The sequence below is a fragment of the Anguilla rostrata genome, chromosome 10, assembly GCF_018555375.3.
Source record: "Anguilla rostrata isolate EN2019 chromosome 10, ASM1855537v3, whole genome shotgun sequence".
NCBI lineage: Eukaryota > Metazoa > Chordata > Actinopteri > Anguilliformes > Anguillidae > Anguilla > Anguilla rostrata.
In genome coordinates this window covers 21,175,613-21,202,819 of record NC_057942.1, presented here as the reverse complement: position 1 = coordinate 21,202,819, position 27,207 = coordinate 21,175,613, and the positions used below count along the sequence as shown (strand labels likewise).

General features: G+C 39.3%; 1 protein-coding gene across 7 annotated transcripts in view; it reads left to right on the top strand.

The window, feature by feature from the left end:
• The first annotated feature begins 588 nt into the window (after positions 1-588).
• Positions 589-27,207, top strand: part of LOC135233747 (uncharacterized) — a 789,909-nt gene continuing 763,290 nt past the window's right edge. The window contains exons 1-3 of one of the 7 annotated variants that reach the window (XM_064297602.1): positions 592-865; positions 22,647-22,891; positions 22,985-23,080. Coding sequence is in view for 5 of the 7 variants with exons in the window: in XM_064297600.1 (XP_064153670.1) it covers positions 8,845-8,944 (100 nt within the window). In the remaining 2 variants the exon portion in view is untranslated. The other 6 variants (XM_064297601.1, XM_064297600.1, XM_064297597.1 and 3 more) reach the window with 6 other exon arrangements.

The following is a 27,207-nucleotide window of genomic DNA, read 5'->3' as shown; positions in this document are numbered from 1 at the left end:
TGTTGAAATCAATATTAAGTTATCAAAATGAGAGGGAAAGGGCATTGTGTGGGGAAATATCAATAAAGAATGGCAGCAGCACTGGGATCAGGAGAGAAGGGGGAGACATTTACATCTGATACAAAATAGAGTAGGCAGTGTAAGAAAGACAAGAGGAAACAGAAGAGAAGGGGTTGTAATAACAAGATTAAGAATAGGACACAGCCATTTACGCAGCACACTTCATGTTATAGGTAAACATTCAACCGGTCTTTGTGAAATCTGTCAGGTTCCAGAAACTGTAGAACACGTTATCATTAACTGAAATAAATATAGGTCAGAAAGGAAGGACATGATGGAGGAGATGGGAAGATTGGGGATAACAGGAGCAGGATTGAAGAATGTACTGGAGTGTGGTACTAGTGGGCAGGGAAGGAGATGCTTTATTAGCTACCTTTGGAGAACTGGACTGTTAGGGAAAGTGACATTCAGTAAGCTGTAGGAGTTAACTAACTCCGAGAGATGGCAGTAATGCAACTTTCAAGGATGCAAGCTGCCGGTAAACACCAAGGAGAAGGAAGAAGAAGGAGAAGAAGAAGAGGTCGAGGTCAAGGAAAAGTGGCTAGGAAAAGACATAGGACGTAATTTTTTTGACTATTCGGACGCAGCCCGGCACTTACGAAGAGGGCTGCTGCGTACGTCATAACTGTGCGACATTACACACAGGTTCAGCCATTGTGAAGCAAACGTCGAACGTAACTTATTTCTCGTTTAAAAAACACGAAATGGTTTTAATTATATCCCGGCCATTTTGGAGTTTAAAACCAGAGCTCTCTTGTTGCTGGACGTTGTTATGAAAAAAACTGACAATCTGGGTACTGGCGAAGTAAGTTACCATACGACTGCTATACTCTGTTTACAATGGCTGACCAGTTGCTAGTTTGTTCGCCGATTCATTTCCTTGTTAGCTGATGTAAATTAGAAAGGTGCGTTTCATTTTAGACGATCAGTGGATTTTAGAAGGTTTCCAGTAATTATTGGACGCTCTTCAACAGAACCAGATCGGTAGCTAGTTAGCTTATTTTAAACGAACAATAACAAAAGTAGTCAACGCATGTAAATCAGACACAGTTCGAATCGATGTTGTTCAGTATATTTAGCCATGTTCTGTGATGATCATTTAGATTGTTATTTATTGAAAAGGGTCTGATTTTTCCATCAATGGGCTCAACACAATCTCAGGTCAATCTCAGCGGAATAATTGTTTTCAACCTTTGTGAGCAGTTCGGGGGAGGCGAGTTTTGGGAGCTAGTTTTTTTGTAATCCCCAATGATTGCAATTGAAACGTAGTTTATGCACGAAGTTCTGCATGATGGTGGCAATAGTTCTCCCAGAACCTGGATTTTAGGAATGGCATGTTGATGTTATTCTTTATTTAGTTGTCATGTGGTTTCAGCTTATTCGTCTAATTGCAGTAATGGTTTTTTAAAATGTATTTTTCTTTGTCCAACCACCGTCAACTGGATGTGTCGTCTGCCTTTATTTAGCTTACATTTAGAATGTAAAGCTCTGGCCTTCAAGAGACCACCACGATGCATTGAGATGATATAAAAAAGAAACGTGACAAAAAGCAAAAAATTTGAACTATAAAATATTTGTTTAAAGGTTACATATTGTAAGTGCCAGAATTGGGGGAAATATAGCCTATACTAAAGGATTTACGCATTTTAAGGGGGTCATTCTACAGGAATAGTGGTATTTGCAATTGAATGTCTTGAAATGCATTTCATTTTAGTCACTCAAAAAAAAAAAAAAGAAGTGTGGTCCCAAATAATCCTTTTAAGTTAATTAATCCACACAAATATCACGCCTTATTTTAAATTATTTTTACATTCACTCAAAGAATGCCTGCACCATCCTTTTTTTCACTGGTGTTTCTTGTACCCTACAGAGCATTAACCCCTTTGTATGTCAAATCTGGACAATCCTCACCCATTTAGGGGGTGTTCTATTTAAGGCTTTATAACTCCAGATGGGAGCATCACAATGACTACCAAAATTTCTTAAATGAAGTAGGACATCTGTACCATTTACAATACTAGCATAGATTCGTTTTCATAATGTTGGTAGAAATAAGTGCCACAAGTGCAATTAACATGGCGAGAATTCAGAAATGAATTGTTAACCTTTAGTTTGAAATGAAATACTGAGAGATCATGTATATATAACAGGTAAAATTATACATGGAGAATAAACTCCTTGGCCGCAAGTGTACAAAATCACAAGTATGAGGGTGTTATATGTGAAACTACTAAAGATAGCCTATATGAAGCAAAAAGTTATCAGTGTACCCTGATGTCACCAAATCTATTCAAAATGTCTAAATTGTGCATTGCTGTAAATCATAGCATAATCTACAAATCAACTGTTTTGACTCATAAAACTCACTTTTGCATCATTTTCAAATGGGTATTGCTAGTTTTATTAAAAATGGAAAAGTACTTGGACCTTTTGAATAGGGACCAAAGATCAGTATAGTGTTGTCCTGCGAAAATGCTAGAACTACCAAAATGTTAGCGTGGAAAAAGAAAAAGGTCAAACTTACTTAACTGCTGAAGTATTTTGTTCCAGTGTCAGGCCTGCAGGTTGTTTGCAAAAAACACCAGGTGGTCCTCTTACGAAGAGGCAGGTGCCAATCTCTTTATTGGGATGGCAGGTATGCCATCCCGCCAAGTTACGCCTTGGCGGGGGCATGCCCCCATACCTATACAGCACCGAGAGTTTGGCACTTTTCAGGGTTCCCCACAGAAATAACCACAACAGCCACAGACACTCAGCCCTTAAAAACATTAAATTCTGTACATTCTGACCCCATTTCAACAAACAGAACTCATAAACAACTTCACATGTCCACACAATAAAGCCCCAAACTAAGGGGATTTTGCGTTTTCTCCTTCTTCTCTTTCTTCTTCTTCTTCTTCTTCTTCTCATTCTTATTTTTCCTGCCGCCTATCCCACTAACAACATGTCTCCCCATTGGACATTTTACCGACACCAGCCAAATCTTCACCTACACGACCCAATCAAAAACGCGCATACACACGCAAAATACCGATACCTTTCTACTCTGAAACATTTGCAGGTTAAATAGCTAGTCCGCCTGTGGCCTAGTGGGTAAGGTTACAGTCTTGAGAACACGGGGTCGTAGGTTCAAGCCCAGCTTGGAACACGTTTCTTTAACCTGCTTCAACCCTCACTAATAATTGTCTACTACATATCAATTATTGCTTTTGCACCATATCTACCTGCCGTTCACCGTTCAGTTATTAACCAGCTACAATATTGCTAAGCCATATGGATTCAACGGGAGCTAATCTGTGTTTACTGGCCTGTGATCTTTAAAACCACCGGCAGGTTTGCTAATGATATTTCACGCATTGCATAGCTATGGCATGGTGCTGCACTAACGAAGTCACAGACTGGTAAACCTCCGGTTTAAGGCTTGAATCACGACTCGCCCTCAGGCAGACCATTTCCTCTTTTATACAAACGTTTTCTTACGGTTATATTTCCTTTACCAAAACTCACTCACGGCCACCCATATGCATTTCATGACGGCAAATGTATTCCTTTTATTAAAAAGTTACACCAGTTCACCGCTGTGCCATTTCTACGAACTATATTTCTTCACTTGGCTACCGTACAAAACCTTCTTATCAGCAAACGCCACGTTTGTACATTCATGTTACCTCGCCCTGTTCTCTATCTATCCACATAGGCTACAAACAACTACGTATGTATGTTCTGCAACTCCGTAGTCTAAACAGCTAGTCTGCCCGTGGCCTAGTGGGCAAGGTTACAGTCTTGGGAACATGGGGTCTTAGGTTCAAACCCAGCTAGGAACACGTTTCCTTAACCTGCTTCGACCCTCAGTAATTATTGTCTACTACTTATCAATTATTGCTTTTGCACCATATCTACCCGCCGTTCACCGTTCAGTTATTAACCGGCTACAATATTGCTAAGCCATATGCATTATGACTTACCGTCTGTACGTTCAGTTATTAACCGGCTACAATATTGCTAAGCCATATGGATTCAACGGGAGCTCTTCTGTGCTTACTGGCCTGTGTTTTTTTTTAAAACCACCGGCAGGTTTGCTAATGATATTTCACTCACTGCATAGCTACGGCATGGTGCTGCACTAAAGAAGTCACGGGGTGGTAAACCTCCGGTTGAAAGCTTGAATCCCGACTCGCCCTCAGGCAGATCATTTCCTCTTTTACACTAACATTTTCTTACGCTTACATTTGCTTTACCAAAACTCACTCACGGCCACCCATATGCATTTCATGACGCAAATGTATTCCTTTTATTAAAAAGTTACACCAGTTCACCACTGTGCCATTTCCACTAACTATATTTCTTCACTTGGCTACCGTACAAAACCTTCATATCAGCAAACGCCACGTTTCTACATTCATGTTACCTCGCCCTGTTCTCTATCTAGCCACATAGGCTACAAACAATTACTACGTCTGTACGTTCTGCAACTCCGCATTAAAACATTACATCTAAAATCATGATTCACTCATAAGTATAACTACTAGCACTGAACATGAGAAAAACACATTTGTGCGATAGATTGCACACGTTATTTAACCCTCCACTTCAACAACGAACATTAAATACAGACTGTTATATGTACCGTTTGATAAGGAAACTAAGCTCGCTCATGGTCACTTCATTTACTTCGCACTATAGTCTGTGATCATGTCAACCTTCACCTACATGCCCATTCTGCTAAAAAAAAAACATGTTGTTTCAACTACGCAATTTCATCATTTCGCCTAATTTATCTCACACTTGTTATTTTCTCATATGCAAAGCCTGCTGGGACATATGCGTCTGCTCCTATTCTCCACTATCAACTTTTCCGGTTCTAGCTTAACAAAACAGCAAAGAGGATTCCTACCTGCAGATAAGCCTATCAAAATGCCTTATAAACCTTACAAACACTAAAAGTGCATCTTCACGAAATAACAGACAACGGAGCAGGACAGAACGGTACACAAGTTGCGACCTAGGCAGCTCTAATTCTACGGGCTTGCTGATTCTTTTGTCAATCAAGGCTCGTTGGATGCCCGTCAAATCCGTGAGTAGCCTACATAGCTACACCCTGCCATATTTAACCTTTTCTGATGCGTTTACAATTACGCCACCGCACCATTTGTCACAGCCACTGTTTTACATATATAGCAAACCGAAACTGCTAAACGTACACGCTCATCAGACTGTACAAATTCACACAATGATAGCCATAATTCACAACCGTTTCTTACAGGGTCACTTCGCATTTCTCACTCTCGTAATAAAACGCTTGCAAAAAGAAATGATATCTCATAAAAAACACGTTTTCAACGTACAAAAATGCCAAGTTACTCAAAAGTATTGATATCAAAATGACGCCAAGTTACGGTACTACAAACAATATAGGCTATCTTGCCTCACCGAAATTTAATAACATGTATTCCAAAGCAATGCTACCCAGTATTTCCTCAATTCTTTAAAGTCACTTGGCCCTGTGTTTTGTAACCTTACCATATTACAATGTCATGCAAACGTTGTGTCAGATCGAAGTGTCAAATATTTCGTATTGCCTCATTGAACACATGGAAATTCATGTAGAAAACTGCTGGTCAGTCACTACAGGAAGCATATTTCTCCAGAAAACATATGTTTATACTTGCTTCTGAACTGAATTTGACTAAATGTACAAGTGATTGTATATTTGCAACATACAATAAATACATGTAAAATACATATTGTACATACATACATAGAGAACTTCTTTATCCCCATGGGGACATTTCTCTCGCAGCATGTTACATTCACATTTACGAACAGACATTTATACCAAGAAACATACAATCATTCACACAACAGAAAGGCTGGCCACCAAAATACATACATACCAATACAATTTGGACATATAGATGCCTTTTCAATCAATCATGACTGTGAGAAAGCCATCCACACATATGTTTGGCCTGTCCATGTACTGCACACTTATATACACACAGGGCCAAGTGACTTTAAAGAATTGAGGAAATACTGGGTAGCATTGCTTTGGAATACATGTTATTAAATTTCGGTGAGGCAAGATAGCCTATATTGTTTGTAGTACCGTAACTTGGCGTCATTTTGATATCAATACTTTTGAGTAACTTGGCATTTTTGTACGTTGAAAACGTGTTTTTTATGAGATTCACTATATTCCCAGCGGAGGAAAAGACGCATATCGATCACACACAAAAATCAGTGCTGAAAGTGAAGTGTGTGTCCATAAAGTAACAGCTAAGCAATAATCAGTATGACTTGGCAACCTCCATTTTCAGGTTCTGCTGAAATGCAAGATTTATTTTTAGTATAACGCAACCAAAGTTGCAAGGGAGACGGCTGCCTTAAAGACATAGGCTACTACATTTTTTTCAGACTCATTCAAATGTTAATTTTCAAGGCGAATGTGTTATTTTTAATTACATTTTTTTACATTTGGAACAGCATTTGAATATCGAACCATAGATTGACAGCCCTAGTGGGTCCCCTGGACCTGGGTTAAAAAACACTGGCTCTGTTCTCCACAATTTTAGATTTGCAGTCAAACAATGTACATGTGGTTAAAGTGTTAATTCTCAAGTTTTATGAAAGGCTATTCCAACAAGTTCTCCGGTCCTTCTCCCCACAAACCAAACAATCCTTTGTTCTTAGACACACTACTGCTTTATTGTGCGGTCACACAAAACACGGAAACACAAACAAAACAAACCACACACAGTAAGGATGGGGATTAGCAGAGTCGCTCCCGGGCGCATTCTCTCATTCCAGGCCCCGGTCTCACTGCAGACAGAGCATATAAACGGTTAGCAATTAATTGTCATTGCACACACCTGGGGTTGTAACCTTGTAGAAATAGCACCAGTTTTTATACATAGCCCCCCACCATTTTAGGCTTCCATAATGTTTGGGGAAAAATGATTCACTGGTGCTTCTGACTGTTCAGGTGTGTTCAATGATCATAATCATTCATGATCCTTAAATAAGAGGCGAGTCACATGTTTCACTATCCACAAACGATTATCTCTCAACTTTTGTTTTGTAAATTGACATTTAAATTAATGCATGACAAAAGTCTCAAAATCAAAAAAATTAAAAAGGAACTTGCTTCACTGAATGCACGCTTGTCTCATGATCCGCAAATGCAGATTCAACACTTCACAAGCCAATTTTATATATGAGAATGTCATGTTCATATGAAACCCATATTAATTTTGATCCACATTGAGTGATTGACTTAGCCAGTCAAGAATTCTCGAGTTTTTACATTTTTTTTTGGGGGGGGGGGGCTTTGTTGCTTTCGCAGTATATTTGGGATCATTGGGCCTCATTCACCAATATCTTCCTAAGTTTTTTCTTAAGTTTGTTCTTGAAGGATCCTAAGAAAAATCTGCGTCAGATTCACGACGTGTTCTTAAACCGCAGAATTGTTCGCACGTATTCTTAAAATGATGAATCCCATTGTCCTCATAAATGGAAAGCACATACCAGTTGTTCTTAATTAGCACAGGTAAACGCCCCGCCAATCCCCATAAAAGGGCATGAGACGGCAGGGCCGTGTGCACACACAGAAATTGAAAAGAAAAGTTGAGAGCAATAATGCCCAAACGAAAATCTGAAGACGATAGAGCACCGCACTCTAAACGAATAAAAACTTCAGCAGTTCTGAAGTGGAGGTATTGCTGCAGGAAGTGAACAGCAAACGACCTGTCATTTTTAGTAGTGTCAGTAGTGGATATAAAATAACACAAAAAATATGCATGGGATGCTATTACTCGTTCAGTGAACGCTGGATCCGGAGAAGGGCGCACAACTGATGAAGTAAAAAAAGAAAAGAAAAAGGTTTAATGTCAAATCTGAGGGGGAAAAAAATGCTGGTGGGAGTGGGCACAAGGAATTGCGTGTTATACATTCAAACGACAAAGCACTTCTCGTCACATTAATACTGCTAATTAAATCGACTGGTAGCAAACTGCATCGGCGTAAACCTGTCGCTGCACAAAACACTGCACAAAAGATTTATTGCCAGTCATTTTGGTTTCACCCCCCTCTGATGGTGTCACCCAGGCGGTTCGCACTCCCCAGTGACGCCTCTGAATAAGTCTTCAATATGTCCATGTGTTTAAAAAGTGTTACTTAAGTGCTTAGTTTGTATTCAAAATTTTTTTTTTAAGAAGAAAATTCTTCTTAAGAACGGTTGGTAAATGAGGCCCATTGTCTTGTTGTAGGATGAAGTGCTGTCCAATGAGTTTGGATGCATTTGCTTGAACTTGAGTAGATAAGATGGAACTGTACACTTGAGTTAATTTTGCTGCTGCTATCTGCAGTTACATCATCACTGAAGACAAGTGAGCCAGTATCTGTAGCAGCCGTACATGCCCATTGCCCAAACCATAACACCCTCACCACCATGTTTCACAGAGGAGAGGGATGCTGTGGCTCTTGCCATCACTCTGAAGTGAATCTTGGTCTCAGCTGTTTACAAGACCTTTTTCCATAACTCTACAGGTGCTTTTAGGTATTTTTTTGCATACTGTAACCTGGCCATCTTTGCAGCTAGTGTTTTGCATCTTGCAGTTGTAGCAGCTGTAGTTCCCTAATGTCTGTTGTCCAGTCAGATTGAGAGGAATGCACTGTCTCACATTTTTAGGCCACGCAGTCCATGTAGTGCCCCATCTCATCCCTGTCCCCGACAGAGGCAAGGACGACACCGGCGAGGTCAAGTCCAGTGATAATCTGTCCAGCAAAATGGAAACGGAGGCCAACAACTCATGGAACGCAGAGGTCAAAGCAGGCGACGATGGCAATGGAGCCCCCAGCATGGCACCGACTCGTGTCCAGTGTGAAGGTGACCTTTTAAGTGCATAGTCATGTTTTCACACTGTTCTAACTTTTCAATACTCTGGCAATTTCTGTAAGGCAGAAGTGATAAAAATGCTAGACTTTTGGTATAGGCTACACATTATAGTGATCTATATTTGCCATATTATTGTGTGGTATTTTCTTGTCTTTATAATGATTGTGGTGATTTATGAATGCTTCACTTTAACCTCTTAGTGCAAAGCCCCTAGTGGTCGGCACGCCGGCGTGCCGAGATTACTGAACTCAGACATTCAGTGCTACTGCAACCAAAGTATGAGTTACAAACAGAAACGCGTTGTTTTAATTTCATTAGTAGACGATACACGACAACTATGCCAAATACGGAGTTTCGCAGTGCCACCATTGACGCTCTGGTCGTTCATTTAACACGCACCCCCTCCCTGCAGTCTCATCTAAAACTACACCCCTCACCCATGACATAATGGACAATATTGTCTATCTTGGCATTCATAAAAATATTCTTTCACCACTAAAAAATTGTATTCCATCATAGCAACAAGGTAAACCCGACAATAGCCCTAAGATATGCCAATACTACAGCAGTGAAAACGCTGCTCACTGAACAATGAAACAAGAAAAAGTTTTTAAAAATGATACCGTGTTATTCTACAGTCAATATCTGGGACTAAATATTAAATAAATATACAACCGTACTGTTTGTTATATGTGTAGAGATGTCCCTTTTGAGACTGGAGTGGTCATATACTGTCTTGAACAATCCGTTTGTGAAATATATGTCCATTTGTCATGCCTGAGTACCTTCCAAAATAGCTGTGTGTAATACCGCACATGTTGTTTACGCCATTGTCAACCTTTTTAGTACAGTCTGGCTTGACTGACAATTCATTTATTCAGTAGGTGAGAGTATAAGCTTTCTAACGATGTATAACATGTCTAATTCTGCTTTTGGAATAGCGTTTTATAAGTCAGCGTAACAGAAAATATTCTTAGCATCGCATTCACTTACGTATTCACTCTGTGGTAGCAGTAAAAGACACTGCACCTAATGAAACATGGTCAACTATTTTTCGTAATTTCTTGGAAAATACTATTATTATTGAGGACTTCTGGGCATAGCTAAGCCATGTTTGCTGATAGACCTAGCTGACATTGTTTTCTGGAGCAAAAGAGAAGCGAATAGAACAGTATCATTGATTTACTGTCTCCATCTAGCCTACTGAACATAGATAAGATTTCATCATTGCTATATAAGTATTACTGCTAAAAATACTTTGGTTATATACGTTATTTTTTTAATTGAGTGTCTTTAAATAGGTTAGTGGTATTATATAATGCGGATATTTCACACTGTAATGTAAGCGTTAGTAGTGTAATAAGCCGCGTTTCCACCGCAGGAACTATACCCCGGAACTAGGAACCTTTTGAGGAACTCAGTGCGTTTCCACCGCAGGAACTAGCGTCTAAATTTAGTTCTGGGGGCTTTGTTTTACCCCCCAAAACGTTCCTGCTCGGGGGGTAGTACTTTCCGAAAGTACAGGAACCTTTTGGGTGGAGCTTGCAGCGCTGAACATTTCTGATTGGTCGAGTACTCGCAGCATTTGTGTTGTATTTATTTTCCGCCATTACCCGCCATGTTTGAAAATATGCAGCGGCAAACCAATTTATTTTCATAATAACTTCAAATCAAACTTGTATGTTATGCGGCGCAGTAGGCTAGTTTTGGTTATAGCCTGTCAACGTCTTGGAATTATAACGTGTGCTCTTCTGTTCTTTTCTTGCTTTAGTATTCGTTTTATAAAATGCTAAGCATTCGTGCTGGGACAGCATATTACGTAGGCTACCAAAACATTCAAACGGATTAATTCGGTTGCTGAATATTTTCTTCCGGATTTTCTTTGTTAGCCCGTTGTAATTGACTCAAAACGTTTGATACAGTTATGTGAGGTATGCGGTAGTTCTGCATAATTAACATTGGTGATACAGTACAAGCAAACTGGAAATCACCATCCGCACTTTTTATCCGGGTAAAATAACAGGTTAATTCTAGTAATCTTCCCATTAGCCTTTTCAGACTGCCGTAATTTTACTCAATTTTACTGCCATTTTTCAATTCCACGAAAAGACCAGGAAGACTATGGACTAATTTATGGTGCATGGTTCGCATCTGGAGGGCACACTTCGCTGCTCGGCTAGCAGTAACTTCGAAGGAAAGCAAACGGTGGCTGTACCACTACTAATTTACATTTTCACGCAAGTCCGAGTTTTCGTTCTATTCTTGTCATTTTACCATTAGCCTATATGGAATTGACGACGAGAAAGTAATCAAACTGATAATAAACACGTTTGTTTACAACGTGTGCATGTTTTCTGCTGTTGTTGCCAGTTATACATATAAATGTGAATGCATTCTGTCGCTTCGGATGTCAAGACATGAAAGCGAATGTTCGCATAAAAACATAATGAATGTGTTTGAGAGGATATATGAAAATCAATAAATACAAAAGTAACCATATATAGTCATTGTTGGTAACCCGTTGTATAAGTGGAATAAACCCCTCCGGGCTGTCCCGGTTATTAGAAAATAATGTAGGCTACTTCGGTGGTAGTATGGGGTTACGGAAGAAATCATATGACAGATGGACCGACGACAACGTTGCTTTTTCATACGTCAGTGGGCTAATTTGCCTAATCTTCGCGGTACTTTAGACCCCGGTGGAAACGCAGACAACCATTGGCTGAAGGAACCTTTTAGTTCCTGGTAAAGTAGTTCCTGGGACTGAAAGTTCCGGGTAATTTTGGTGGAAACGCGGCTATAGTTTTTGTGAAGCATGCAACAGTGATGACGTGAGTTGGAACATTGCCAAAACGTGGTGGACGGTTTAAAATTGTTTTCATGTTGTCCCATCCCCATACGCATACATATGAGAGTACAGAGTATAGAAATACATACAGGAGTTAGCCTAATTATTACACATTTAGGTACTGATAGCAATGTTCCATCTTAGACCTTCACAAGGGGCTCATTTGTATGCTTTATAATGGACAAAAAGCATTTTATTTATTTTTGGAGAGATTTGGATATGTTTCTTGACCGCTAGATATTTTAGACCACTGGACTGATGGAAAGCTTGTAATTCCCACTTGAAAATGATGCAACAGTGAGTTTCTTGAGTCAAAACAGTTGATTTGTAGTAGAGCCCGACCGATGCCAGATTTTTGGGTCCGATGCCAATCCCAATTTTGGAGAGTCCTAGCCCACCGATTGGCAGAGTTTTGACAGATATTTTGTCAAAAAGTGCAACATTTTCAAATCAATTTGAAAAACTTACATTTTATTAAAGTTTCTATATTTGAGAACATTTAACTTATAAGCAAACAAATAAATAAAAATGAACACAAGAACTGTTTGATAGATAAAAAAATGTAAACGATGATATTAAATGAAATATATTAAACTTCAATATATGAAAAGAACATTTAACTTTAATTATACAATGAACAAGCAAACAAGTAAATATTAAATTCACACATGAACTGAACTTTTTTTTAAACTGCTATTTTAGCAGTCTGGCAGCTCAGGCACCATTAGCTGTTCTCTACTAGTACTGCCACTCAAGCAGTGGCAGATTATAATATAGATTCTTTCAACGGTAACAACATAAACAAACGTAACTGCACATGTGCGTTGTTCTGGCCCTAACTTAACTTATGGTAGACTTATGCAAACAATCAATCACAACAGAGTCCCTCTAGACTATTTCTGATAACAAGCCAAATAAATAACAAATTACGTTAGCTAGCTAGTTAAAACTTTGTCTAGCCAGTATTCTTTGGGGTTACCAGTCGAAGAAAAGAACCGTTACTCGGGCAAACTCAAATGCGATAACGTTACACTACCAGAAAAATGTGACAAAAACAGATAGTGTTGACAGTATTGCACCTTGCATCATACATTCCTTGCAGAATCCATAACTATTCTGGTTACATGCACATTCCTGTGTAAAAAGTGCACTCTTTCTATGACATTGCTTAAAAACGATGATTGCATGAGACACAAACTGGGGCTAGTGGGCAGCATGTGTAGCCAATGCAATTACTGTAGGTATTTATTTGTATAGCATGCATTGATGGAAAAACATTGTGGCTCTTAATAGTTTGGGTCATCTTGCTAGGTTATCACAACAAAAAATGATCAGGCAATGTAACGCTGTCAAGTCATTGGAAACAGGTATAACATTAGTTCAAAACGTAGCTAAAGCGTATCAACTACTAGCACTGATCTAACGTTACTGTGTATAATTTATACAATGTTAGCTACGTTTAGCTAGCTAGCTACAATCAATTTAGTTCGTTAATTTATAACTATTGAAGGCTTGTTACTGGTCAGCTAGCTATTAGCTTTCGCTTATCATGAGTTTGTTACCTGAAACAAAGTCAGTGCTAGAGTGAGAGCACCTATTCGACCACTTTCGTTCGACAGACAAGAAAACGTAAACTGATTTGCAACTATATATGAAATAGGCGCAATATCGGTAACAACCTGTACCTAGTTATGTAGGAAAAAATGTCCTTGTTATCCTCCGGGGGTGGGATTTTTTTCACTACTTTCACGATTTTTTTTTCTGTACCGGCAAATAAGTCAGAGGTGGTCCAGCACTAGCTTTGGGTTGCTAAGGGGACGTGTATCGACCACCCCATATAAATGAATGGAACTTGATATAAATTTGCTAGTATCCTGTTGTGCGTATTTGAGGTTAAAGTTACAATCTCGAAGATTTCCGTTTTGTTATCTTTGGCGGTACCAATGGCGAGAAGCAGTAATTGCAGGTGTGTTTTTGGACCTCACTTCCCATAGATCCAACCAGTGTCGCCTGTGTGACGTCAGTCAGTTGGCACCTGGGCCACGCCAACTATAACACTATTTACTGAATAAAAAATGGTCGTTATAAAAGTAACATTATGTACATACTCATTCATTGTATAACATTAGGCTAACTTAACCTGTCTTTACACTGCCGAGCCGGGTTAAAATGCTGTAGCAGACCTGGGGTAGAATTAGTGATGATCAATTTCCACAAACGTTCTTTATCCACCTTTTGCCCGGTTTGAACATCTTTACACTGCAGCGAAGATTTCGCGGGATTCACGGTTGCTCGTGCAATTATGTATCTCGTGCACAATAAACACTTTTTTTCGTGAATGATTGTTGTGTGATATTTTTGAAACTGCCTTGCAAAATGTTACCCCTGGTGTTTCTGGTTTTGCTAGCTAAACTGTTCGAGGATAAAACTGAGCTGGGTGTTAAATTAGCAAACGGAACATGAAGAATAAAACAAAAACAGGAGATTTCATAAAAAAAGGAATCAGGGCTGGCGGAACATATGAGGAAGTGTAATGAAATAATAACAACGATAATCCAAACTGCCGTATTCTTTTATTTAGTTTTCTCCGGCTTGACATCTTTACACAGAAATCAGACTCTGCTCCACCTATACCCAGGCTTTATTCCGATCATTATAATGTATTGATGAACTTGATGACAACATAAATAACGGTAACGTTAAGGCCAGTTCAGATCAATGATTCGCAACGAGACAAAACAGTTTTAGAATGTTGCAGAGAAAATTGCAGCGGTGTGAACTGGTTAGTTGCAGAGCGTCTGAAGCCGTTGCCTTGGGTCTCAAAAACCCACCTTGTCAAATCACCACGTGCAGTTTTAGAACGTTTACAATCAGACGTCTTGGAATTTTGCAAGTTGCATCCAGTCTCGTTGCGAATCATTAATCTGAACTGGCCTTTAGTTAGCTACATTGCAACGTTGCAACAAGGTAGCATTGCGTTCGAGAGACGGTTTGCGAGGTCAGTACTGGTAGGTAGCGTTAGCGTTTTTTCTAATTGTTAGCTGACATTAGATCAGCGGCGCAGCGAGGGAGGTTGCAGAGGGTGCAATGCACCCGGGCGCCACTTCAGCGGGGGCACCAAAGAGCGTACAAAAAAACTGACTGACTCAGGACAGGACTAACGTTAGGAGAATAACGATAGTTAACGAACGTTACCATCGTGGATGGGAGAAAGAAGCCTTTGGGCGCCCAAAACCGAAAAAGAAAAATGCCGAGACAGGATACAGAAAGATGAGAACATCACCGTCAAACTGGATAACCAAACTAACATCACAGCAGGAGCAGGGTGATCAGAGCAGTTCAGAGTCCAGTCAGAGCTTAGCATGGAGGCGGGAATACTAACGTTAGGTAAGCAAGCTGACTAAAATTAGCTAAAGGTTAGAAAGATAGTTTGAAGGAAAGTTTTCATACTAATAAATAATAGGTTGCTGTGGATATAGCTCAAGTAACGTTAACATCTGGCGGTGATAAACAGGCTAACTGAATGCAGGACTGGTGGAAAGAAGTTAGCTACCGTTAGCTTACTCGTTAGCTAACGTTAGCTAGCTAGCTTAACCCGCTCTTTCCTCCAGTCCTGCATTCAGTTGACTTTAGCCTGTTTATCACATGGCTAGCTAACGTTAGCTATCGATAGCTAAATGTAAATAATGCTCTGCTGATAACAAACCAGCGATTACTAACTAACGTTAGTGTATGACATGATGACACATAGGTTGCATTGCGTGTTTTTAAAGAGGTGTTAATTCGCTTAATTTATCAATATCCCCAGCGAGGAACAGAGCAGAGAGGGTGCTGATGCCAGCAATAACAGTGACGGAGTGACAAGTAATGCTAGTGGAGACTCGGACGAAGCTGGCAGGTAGGCTGTTACCAGGGACATAAGGGCTCTGATGAAAAAAAAAAAAAAAACATTTTTTAAACAGTCTTCGACATATGCCATTTTTGGGGACAAAATCGTCCATTTCAAAAAGTGGTGGGGACATGTCCCCAGTGTCCCCAGTGTAAATGACACCTATGGCTGTTACCTAAAAGTTGATTACATAAATGTAAATAAATCTGTTTTATATTGATCAAAACTGTTTTTTTTTGGGGGCGGCGTCTTGCACCCACCCTGAGAAGTAGGTTGTTGCGCCCCTGCATTAGATTGTGTTAATTACATTAGCTAGCTTGCTAACGCAACGTTACCTAATATGAGAGATGGATACTGTGCGCAACATTGTCTAAACTAATGTTGCCTTTCTTGACATGGTCCGGTAGCTAGCATTAGCTGTGCAAATAGGTGTTTAATTTAGTAACGTTACATTTTCATCAAATGTAATACGAAATCTACATCAACAAATAATATGACCTCTCATGTTACACAAAAACTTTTTAGGGTTCCATAAGCCCTGTTATTGTAACGCTAGGAGACACCAGAAAAAACAGTACGCCGCTCACACACAAGTGAGTTGAAGCGCGAGCCTGTTGCGTTAGCTTCGCCTACCCTCTCTGGCGGACCAACCATAGTGGGTGGTGGAAAACGCGTCACTAACTATGCACCGCTTGTGATTTTTTCACGGGAATGTCACCACAGACACCCAGTTCTTTAATTGTAAATTATTATAATTATAATAATATAAATTAATAATAGGCTCAATCACCATTGTGTTACCTAATTCGGCGATAGATAGTGATTTAACAGGCATTTATTTTAATGAAAATCTTCAAGATTACTATTTTAATATGAGAAAGGGTAGTCTCTATCAGCAGGTCTAGGAAGCCGTACATATTCACTGTTGTAACCCAAGTCGCAGGACACAAAATAGCCATTAGGAAAGCAGTTTGAAATTATGAAGCAACGTCTGCGCCATTGGCTTTAATGGGTCGCGATGAGATAATTACGAGCGTGTTGCTTGTCTTAAGTTGATTTAGTAAATAAAGCTGTATTAGTATTACTAAATGTGTATGTATGAAGTTGATTTTTTTATACAGTTTATTATGTGCATTTTTATAGGACTTACATTTTAATAGGTAACGATGTCCAGTTATTTCTCAAAAATACGAAGTAACAATGAGCAAGCACCAGCTATAATAATCGCAGGGATTCAAGCAATTAGTTTCACAATTCCCTAGTGGAGTTACAAATTTAAATTATGTATTTTTACAAATTTTCAAAATGTAGTTTGTTCCTGAGGTCAGGTTGCACGCAACAGCACCCTAACAACCTGAGCCTAACATCAGTCTGCTCATCAGTTTAACTTTCACTCCGTTTATAATCGGTGTCATATTAGCCATGGGAACACAAACCCAATAATAAACAAACACAGAGCGGAAGTTAACTTGGGGCCAAGCGCATAACCTTGGCAACGCGCATGCGTCCGATGAAAGCGTCTATAGGAAACAGAGCTTCTTAGCATTTCGACCTAGGAGGGAGCTCCTTTTCTCATCATAAATGTTCCCCACTGTGCTGAACACCCTCTCGCTGGGAACAGATTTGGGTGGTGCAGAGAGGTATCGCCTGGCCATCTGTGACAGTGCTTTAAATTAAATTGACTGGATGAAATATGTAAGGTCCATAAGAATTCGGTGGTGAAAAAAACTACAATGCGCTTTCGTGCAGGTTACCTGTGCTAACAGCAATCCTTCTCTCATGTTATCACGACAAAGCTAGATAACATGGCTTAAAATGAGCTACGCTAGAAGTGTTTTATCCAAGCGGCCAAAACCAGACTTCATTTTTGAAGCTCACTTCTTGGTCTGGTTGAGAGACGTTGCTCACTAGCGCCACTGCGGTTGGCTGCAGTACAGGTGTGTCCATATCTGGTTTCCATGTAAGTCTACGGTACAAATGCGGCCAAAATACGCAGTCAAAAAATTTTTCTCACAAGAACAAATAGTCACAATCTGTGTATTTTATTCGTCTTATGACTGTCCATGGGCCGATTTCATGATTTATTGTGTCATTTGGGCACTTTTATAATATTTGTTGTGGACCAATGAGGTACAGTTTGCGTCACTTCCTGATTACTGAGGACTAAGCTACAGTATGGGCTACAGTCTATGGTCACTGGGGTGGGAGGTGGCACCTCTTGGCCTTGACATTGCGGCTCCGACCACGGTCCACCTGTGCGAAGTCAGAAAATGCAGATATCCCATTTCGTAGTGATTTCATTATGGCGTGTGCTATTTACAGCTGCACTGATCGACCATAAAATAATCCTCCTCTGAAGTTTTTTCGGTAGCCAAGTCATTTTTACTATTTCCTTTAGCCTACTTAACCAAATAATTAGTTGGCAGAAAGGGTAATCTGCTAACGCTTATTTGCTGTATTTGGTAGTCCAGTATGCTAAAACAGTTTGCAACTTCGGCTACCAAGTCATTTGACTAGCAAGCTAACTAACCTTATCCAGCAAATATTCAATCTGTCAAACGTGTTTGACGGCTTGTCAGTCGTGCACATTCTGTAAATGTCTACCTGGGCCATGCTTCACTGATGTGACAAAACTACTATAATCCGGATTTTGGAATAAACTGCAGAATTTTCAGTTTCACGAAGCGAATTAAGAGTCTTAAGGTTTATGACTTAATTTGCTGGATAACATACAACACACGGTGAAATAACACTCACATAATTTAACAAAATTAACCATCATTGTAAGACTGGCATCTAGAAAGCAACACGTTTTTAGCATTTAAGCCAGTGCTTCTTAGAATCGGTCCTGGGGGCTCCTTGCGTATGTTGGCTTTTCTCCATTGGTTTTGATGGTCTACAAGGAAAAAACAAATAATTAGAAATTCAATGTAGCCTACATTAATTTTGTCTTCATGCACCAGGTGGAAAACTTGCTCTACACAAAGTGCGTTCTCATATTTACACGCCTGCAGATCAGTTATTAAAATACTTGGTAGATTTGTTAATCACCGCTGACAGTGTTCATTTTTATTAGTTTAAAAGTGACTTGCAAACGATCGGTCAGCTAGCATCACCCAGCGAGTGAACACCAGAAATGGTGGTGGAGTAACAGTTATTGGCTCATTAACTGACTGTGGCGAAAAACTACGGTGATAACTTGCTCAGTTAACAGCAGGTCTACCAGACAGTCATATGAAAATTAGCCTAGTCAAAAATCACCAATACACATCTCTTATTGATTGACTATCAGTGTAGTCGATGTTCTTCCCCTGTGGCTCATATTGCTAATGCGTGAGCTAAGCACGGATAGCCTACCTAGCTCACTCGCAAGCTGATATGCTTGCTAAGCATATTCGGTGATGTTTTGCTGAGAAACATAAATTGAAGATAACGGAACATAATTTTATTATTAATGTCATACATATAATGTGATTACATGACACAGTACAGTCACGGATGGAAATTAAACTCCGTAAACATTTGATAATATTTAAAACATAACGGCAGGCAGTCAGCTTACCTCGAGTACGTTCAGGTTGATGGGCTTTTCCGCACCGGACTGTCAATCACTGTAAAAAATCACAGAACCACTGAACTCTATGGTTTTGGCTCCAAATCGACAACATGGACACGCCCGCCATTGAGCTTCAAAACGTGTTTTCGATACCCATGGAGAGTCAATGGAAAAACATATGGAAGGCCATTAGAGCAAATAACGAGACGTTAATGTCGTGTTAACAGGACATTAAAATGCGTGTTAACACGTATAGTTTGGTCGTGTTAACACTTAATATTTTTATGCGTTAACACAACAAAAATCGACTCGTTAAAGTGCATTTTCTGGTTGTGGCCAATGAGGGACCTTGAATCAAGGCACTTGTACATATTCATGAGGAGGGTTGCATCAATGATGTCGAACAACAACGCAAGGGAGTATGTCATGCATAAATTACTGAGGTTGTGCATAAATTACTGATGTGGCCGTCTAAGCACATGCTATGCACTCGTTACAGGCACCCTGCAGGCACCAACGTATACCGTAAAGGAAATAACGTGTATGAAACGTAAGCCAGAGGTTTGGTTTAGAAGAAGCCAACTTTCAGCAGGGACGGATGTTTAATTACTATTAACAATTATAGACATATCATCTGATCTGGCAAAAATATTTAGCTTTTTGTAATTTTGGCCGCCTTTGTTGCCTATAGGAAGAGCCCTCCCTGTGTGCATGCGTGCAAACTGTGCATGATGTGAGACAGGCCCGCCAAACTATTATAAATTCTAGGGCTGTGCCCGACTCAGAATTTTCTTAGTCAAATCGGATTCAGCAGTTCAATATGACGATTCCACGATTCGTTTTATATATAAAGGTCTACAAGACTTTCTGGCAAAATAGTACATTGGCATGTATTTCAGTGCTGATTTAGACCATGTTAACATAGTCAAGTGCAACAGAGTCATATGAACATTTTTTTAACATTTAAAATCAATAAATCCGTTAAGATAACTGCATATGACGCCAGATGGCTGATTTAAATTGCCGACAATGCATTAGCCGGCGTGCGGATTTGTCGGAATAATGAGACTGTACACAAGTATTTCTGGTTAAACCTAGCTCTTATAACTTCTTTATTTTGCTTTAAACATTAAAAATGAACAAACAAATTAAACAGTTGAATCAATTCAATCAACAGTTGAAATTGATATTTTACATCGCTGGCCTTTTGGAATTGTTCCTGTCCAGATTTGAAACAAAAGTGCCAGACCATAACGTCAACCTTTTTAGCGTTACCTCACTGAATCGGCGTTTTTGGGATTTTGAGTGGCACATGGTAAAAACTTGTAATATTGTATTTGTCTGGTTTCATTGATTGTGTAGCCTCTATTGTTGCATCACAAAACTAACACACCTGGCGGAGATCTGCACTCTACTGAGTGCACTCTTCTAGTTGACATTGATATTGAAATTGAATGGGATAAACAGCATCATCATGATGAAGTTAACTACAAGCACTTAAGGTTAGCCATAGCATAGCCTAATATTTTGGTTTGTGTGCTCTACAAACTATTCGGCTGGGAACAGCAACAGCCAAAAAGCTATTATTCTAGCTCTAAGCTGGATAGAAGAAGTCAAACCAATGAAAGTACATTAAACAGAATGAATAAGCATGCCACGGGTAGATGTGAACATTGTGGACTACAGGAAACGATGGAGCATGTATTTTTATACTGTCCTAGATATCAACAAGAGAGACAGAAACTTAAAATTACACTCCAAAGGAATCACATGACACTAGGTATTAGAGAAATGTTGCAGAGGAGTTCAGGTGATATAGGGTACAGGACTATTTTCAGATTTTTAGAAAACATTATTAGGAATTAATAGGATAATTTAATGTAATGGTATAGTAACCGTTCTGATCTACACTCTAACACCCCTATTAGACAAGAATGGAACAACCCGTTGGCTGAGACGTCTTAAGGTGTAGAAAATCGACGTGACCTGTTAACATGTCAGTTTTTGTTGTTAACGCGTAAAAATATTACGTGTTAACACGACCAAACTCTACATGTTAACACATTTTAATGTCCTGTTAACACGACATCGATGTCTCGTTATTTGCTCTAATGGCCTCCTATAATTATTTTACTGTCTGGTTAGCTTGCTACGATGACGCGTGACTAGATGACACACTCGCTTGCAGTAACGCGTTGGCTATTGACCCAGCATCATATAGTAGCTAATATCATTATCTCAGATAAAAAACAAATGTGTGATGCATTCAATCACATTTTATTTTGGCTGGTTATTTATTTGAGAATACAGCGATGTCCTCTGGAAATGTACCACGCTGCTTATGTGCTCACTGCCACTTCATGAAGGCTTGCTAGCCAGCTAGCTAGCTAACGTTAACCAAATATGTTAGCTAGCTAGCTCGCTTGATAATGAGGATTGATAAACATAGTGGTCATATAAACGCATTTAATTAAGAACGTTCACATGTTCATGTTTTGTTGTATTGTATTGTTGGGTATTGTTGAGAAAAACGTGCAATCTGTGTGGAAGTGCACATAAATAAATAAATATACATAGGCTACCTTTATTGCAGCAATCTAATCTGTGCAGACAAGTCTTGCTGTGGAGAATATTGGATGAGGCACGAGGACGAGTGACAAATGTCTTATTACAGAAGTAGCACGTCTACTGGATAATTATAGTAAATAGCAATTACAACGTTCAAACAGACAAGTAGGCTACAGGATAAATAATCAATGTTTTTTTGTTTATTATACTTATTTTAAAATCGGGACACATCGGTTGCATAACTGCCGATCCCGATGTCGTCAAAAAATACTGTGGAAAAAAATACAAATAATGGCCGATATATCGGCCAAACCGATTTATCGGTCGGGCTCTAATAATTTGTAGTGAATTCCTTGAATATGTTGTGATTTACAGCAATGCGTAATTTAGACATTTTGGATAGAGTTGAAGACGCTGGGTACACGGTTTAGTTTTTGCTTCATAAATCTATAGTAGATCTACATATCCACCCTTAGATTTTATGGTCAAGAAGTTTTTGATCCAGCACATATATAGTTTAACCTGCAGTATATATGCAATCTCTCAGTATTTCATTGCAAAAAAAAAGTGCAAATTCATTTTAGATTTTTTGTCTAGACAGTTGCATTTGTGGCTCTTTAGTTCATATTCAGAATTTTGGAAGAAATAATCTGCATTAGTATTGTAAATTGTACAAATGTCTTGCTTCATTTAAGCCATTTTTCAAGTCTCTGTTGTGTTCACATCTGGAGTTACAAAGCTTTAAATAGTGTACCCCCTAAATAGGCAAGGATTGGCAAGATTTGGCATGTGTGCTAAGGGGTTAATGGATTCATTCATTTTTTCTCTGTAGCACCGTTCACAGGCTTCTCCTGTGGAAAGCAGTACAAGTACAAATCCAGGTATGATGGACACCTGAGGAAAAGGTGTGGCAATGCTGTGGGAGTCTTGAGCAGCAGACCGGTTCCCACGTCTTTTCATCTAAGCAAGAAAGTGAAGAGTAAGGCGAAGGATCCCTCTTTGGAAGAAGGCCACGATGGCAAAGATCGATATCTTCCCCCCAGCCTTGATTTCCATTTGGACTTGAGCCCGGAGTTGGTGAGGCAAAAAAAAGACACCTTTAGGGCCTCTGCAGGTCCTTGCCTGAAAGGTTTTGATCCTGACTTCATTCTTCTTTGGTTTTGGTAACAGATCAGGCAGTGTACCGCTGTGGTGTCCCCTTCTGCGGTCAGACCTTCATAAAGGAGGTGGCACTTCATGACCACCAGGGGGAGCACTTGGGCTGTGGTAAGGGGCAATGGGTCAGCTGTTTGGCAAACTGTCCTTGTATGAGAACCACACGTATGCTGAAGCCCTACTAAGGTTGTGACGATCAACAGTAGCCTATATCGGGATTGGTCATCATCAAGAGGGTTCTGTACTCCTCAAGTTGATTTTTGATGATTAAAAAAAACAGTATATATACAATACAGGCCAAATGTATTTGGCCTCCTGTGGTTTTTCTTAAGAAACCTTAGGTAGGAAAGAATTAAGTTAATATATTTGAGACTTTTCCCAGTAATTTTGGTCTAGTATTGATGGTGCTTGACCCTCTGGAATCATTTCTTCTTGTTAACAGCACATAGCTTGGCTTTTAGACCAGCAGATCATAGCTGCAATTTCACTTTAGTCAGGGGAACTGGTTTATCTCTAGCTGCACTGAGTTCTTCCTGCAGTTGTGCAGTTTTATGATGTTTTCTTATGCGGCATCCAAAGCAACGCGACTTTATTACAACATGAATCCAAAATCGGAAAACACATTAACAAATTGCAAAAAACAAATACAAAAGCATTGTAACGAGATGATAAATCTCTGAAGCACAATGACAAGAAAAAAAACACAATAACAAATTGCAAAGCAACTGGAAATTGTGATGCAACCGCAAATTGAAAACACAGTGCTGCTTTTCAGAAAAACGATACTGGATTGCTTACGACCAAAATACAGGCGGTTCCAGACCATGTACCAATTGGTCAAATCAAATGATTTTTAGACCGTAGATCTACAGACCAGAAGCTACAATTTATCCAGAAGTAATCAGTACAGAAGCACATGTTACTGTAATCAAACTTGGGAAATTTTACGAATAAAAGAACTCCTCCTGATAAATCCGGTCCAGGTTATTCTTCATTCTCAGTCCAACGTTGGCTGGTGCCACCTGTGTTTTGGTTATAAGCGAACACTTCCATTGTTGTTTTTTAATGAAATGCAATGTTTCTGTAAACTACAGCCACCATACTTTCTCTTGCTAGACAACACAAGATATTTGTCTTCTGCTTCTTGAGCTTCCCTTCTGTTAACATTACTGCCCATCAGCTGAATGTGTACAAAACACTGCACCTGGAAATCTTAAGCTTCTTTGTAATTTATCACTGGCAATGACCTTCTTGTGGCAAAATTATTTGGTTTACTTCTAATAATTAATTTAATTTTAATTGAAGCCCAAAGGAGGTTATTTCGAGGAAAGTTGTGTAAAGAATTTTTAAAAAATCCCTTAGTGCACATGCCAAATTTGACCAATCCTTGCCTATTTAGGGGGTACCCTATTTAAAGCTTTATAACTCCTGATGTGAACGCCACAGAGACTTGGAAAATGGCTTAAAGGAAGATTATAGATTAGATTAGTTTATATTCATAATTTTGGAAGACATAAAGTGCCACAAATGCAATTGTCCAGGCAAAAATAAAAAATGAATTTGCACTTTTTTAGTTTGCAATGAAATACTGAGAGATTGCATATATACAGCAGGTTAAACTATTCATGTCCTGGATCAAAAACTTCTTGACCACAAGTTCATATAATCTAAGGGTGGATATGTAGAACTACTAAAGATCTATGAAGCAAAAACTAGGCAGTGTACCCAGCATCACCAAATCTACCTAAATGTCTAAATTATGCATTGCTGTAAATCACAACATATTCACGTATTTCACTACAAATCAACTGTTTTGACTCAATAAACTCACTGTTGCATCATTTTCAAGTGGGAATTACAAGCTTTCAGTCAGTACAGTGGTCTAAAATATCTAGGGGTCCAGAAACATATCCAAAATCTCTCCAAAAATGAATAAAATGCTTTTTGTCCTTTATAAAGTATATAAATGAGCCCCTTATGAAGGTTTAAGATGAAACATTGATATCAGATAAAAGAAATAATGCAAAACTATTGTCACACAATGCAGTACAATACCTAAATGTGTAATAATTAACTCTTGTATGTATTTCTATACTCTGTACTCTTGTATGTTTTCTTGTATGGGAATGGGACGACATGAAAACTATTTTCAACCGTCCACCACGTTTTGGCAATTTTCCAACTCTCACGTCATCACTGTTGCATGCATCACAAAAACTACTAAACTACCAACGAACGCTTATATTACAGTGTGAAATATCCTCATTATAAAATACCACTAACCTATTTAAAGACACTCAATTTAAAAAATAACGTATATAACCAAAATATGTGAGCAATAGCAATGATGACATATTATCTGTGTGTTCAGTAGATAGAGACTGAGACAGTAAATCAATGATACAGTTCTATCTGCTTCTGTCTTACTCCAGAAAACGATGTCAGCTAGGTCTGTCAGCAAACATGTGGCTTAGCTATGCTCATATATCCTCAATAATAATAGTATTTTCCAAGAAATTACGAAATATCATTGACAACATTTTGTCAGGCGCAGTCAGGGCCGGATTTAGTGGGGCTGGGGCCCCTGGGCTGGAGGCCCTGATGGGCCCCTGCCGACACTATAAAATGCTGCTGTACTAAGCAACAAAAGGCAAGAACAAGAGCAAAGGTCGTACTGGTCTAAATATCAAAGCTGTGGACCAAGACATTGGTCTAGTACAATACGTAGGCTATAAACTTACAGGCCTTAAGAGAGAGGACAGAAAGTAATGCAGATTCTTAGTTTGAAGGACAGCATCTAAAGCACTTAAACCTTAATAAAGTTATGAGAGAGACTAAGTATGATGTACCTAATCTTAAAACTTTGTTTAGCTATTGCTGCACATACCATAGGCCTTACTTCTCAAACAATGCCAAAGCATTTTTATCTAGGTATTTTTCTCAACTGTGTGTTCTGAGAAAGTAGAGAGACAAAAAGGCCAAGAGAGATGGCACTATGGCAACCTAGGAAACTTGACAACAGTCCAACAATCTTTTTGAAAAATGAGATCTAGGACATACTAACCTACTGTTGTGCTGTGTGGCTTGCAGAGTAAATACAACTTATTACTTACTAGGTTTGTAAACAGTCAACTATTAGCCTATTGCCACAAAAACAGGAACAGCACTGACACACAAGCCTAGATCAGATGCTTGTTTTTCAAAATTAAAGCTTAGCTCTTCTGGATTTCTTTGCAGCAAAGTCCTTGATCAGATCACTAAAATCTAGTTTCTGAACAAGATCACTTTCAAGTGACATCAGAGTAAGATGATTCAGCCTGTCCTGTCCCACTGTCGATCTGAGCCTATTCTTCACTAGCTTGAGCTTAGAGAAAGATCGCTCACCACTTGTATTTGTGACTGGGAGAATCAGGTAAAGCCTCAAAGCAATGCTTACATTTGGGAAGATGACCTGCAAGTTTTTTTCTCTGAGGAAGCATGAAAGCTCTGTTGCGAATGAATTATCTTTGCCACTTACGAATTCCCTGAAATGGACAATCTCCTCCACAAAGTCTAACTCCAGGTCAGCTGAATATCTGCTTTGGAGATCAGATGCTCTCTTGCGCAGATCTTGTACAGAGAGAGAAGGGATAATCGTTTAGGATGCCAAATGTGTTGTTAAGGTCATTATATGATGCAAATCTGCAATCAATTACTGCAAGTACTCTATCCATCACGACCAAAAAAACAGTAGCTGAGAATTTTTCTCTGGCTGACAAGCCAACATCAGGGTCTCAAAAGTATCAAATTGATCATGCAAGCTTGCTATGTATCCCCGTAGTGATCTCACCAAATCCACAGCATTACACAGGTCTAGATTTACAGCTTGCAGTGCAACACTTGCACTTTCAAAGCACTGAAGAATGCAGTGCCACAATTTGCTCAGAAAAGCTATCTCAAGCTTGTCCATATTTTGGTATATTGACCTTGCTTCATTCCTAGTTGCCACATTCTGATTAATGTCATCTGCAATGCTCTTTAACGAATCTTGAATATTGGCATAATTTCCACACAATGCCTGTGTGGCGTCTGCATGTGCAGCCCATCTAGTATTAGAGAGAGACTTCAGAGTTTCAATGCGCTTGTTTGCATTAGGCTGAAATCCTGCGGTCACCACCTTCCACCTAGAAGTTGACTTGGAGTTGGAGCAGAAGTTGAACACATTCTGCACGAAGCTGAAAAAATCAGCTGTTTCAACA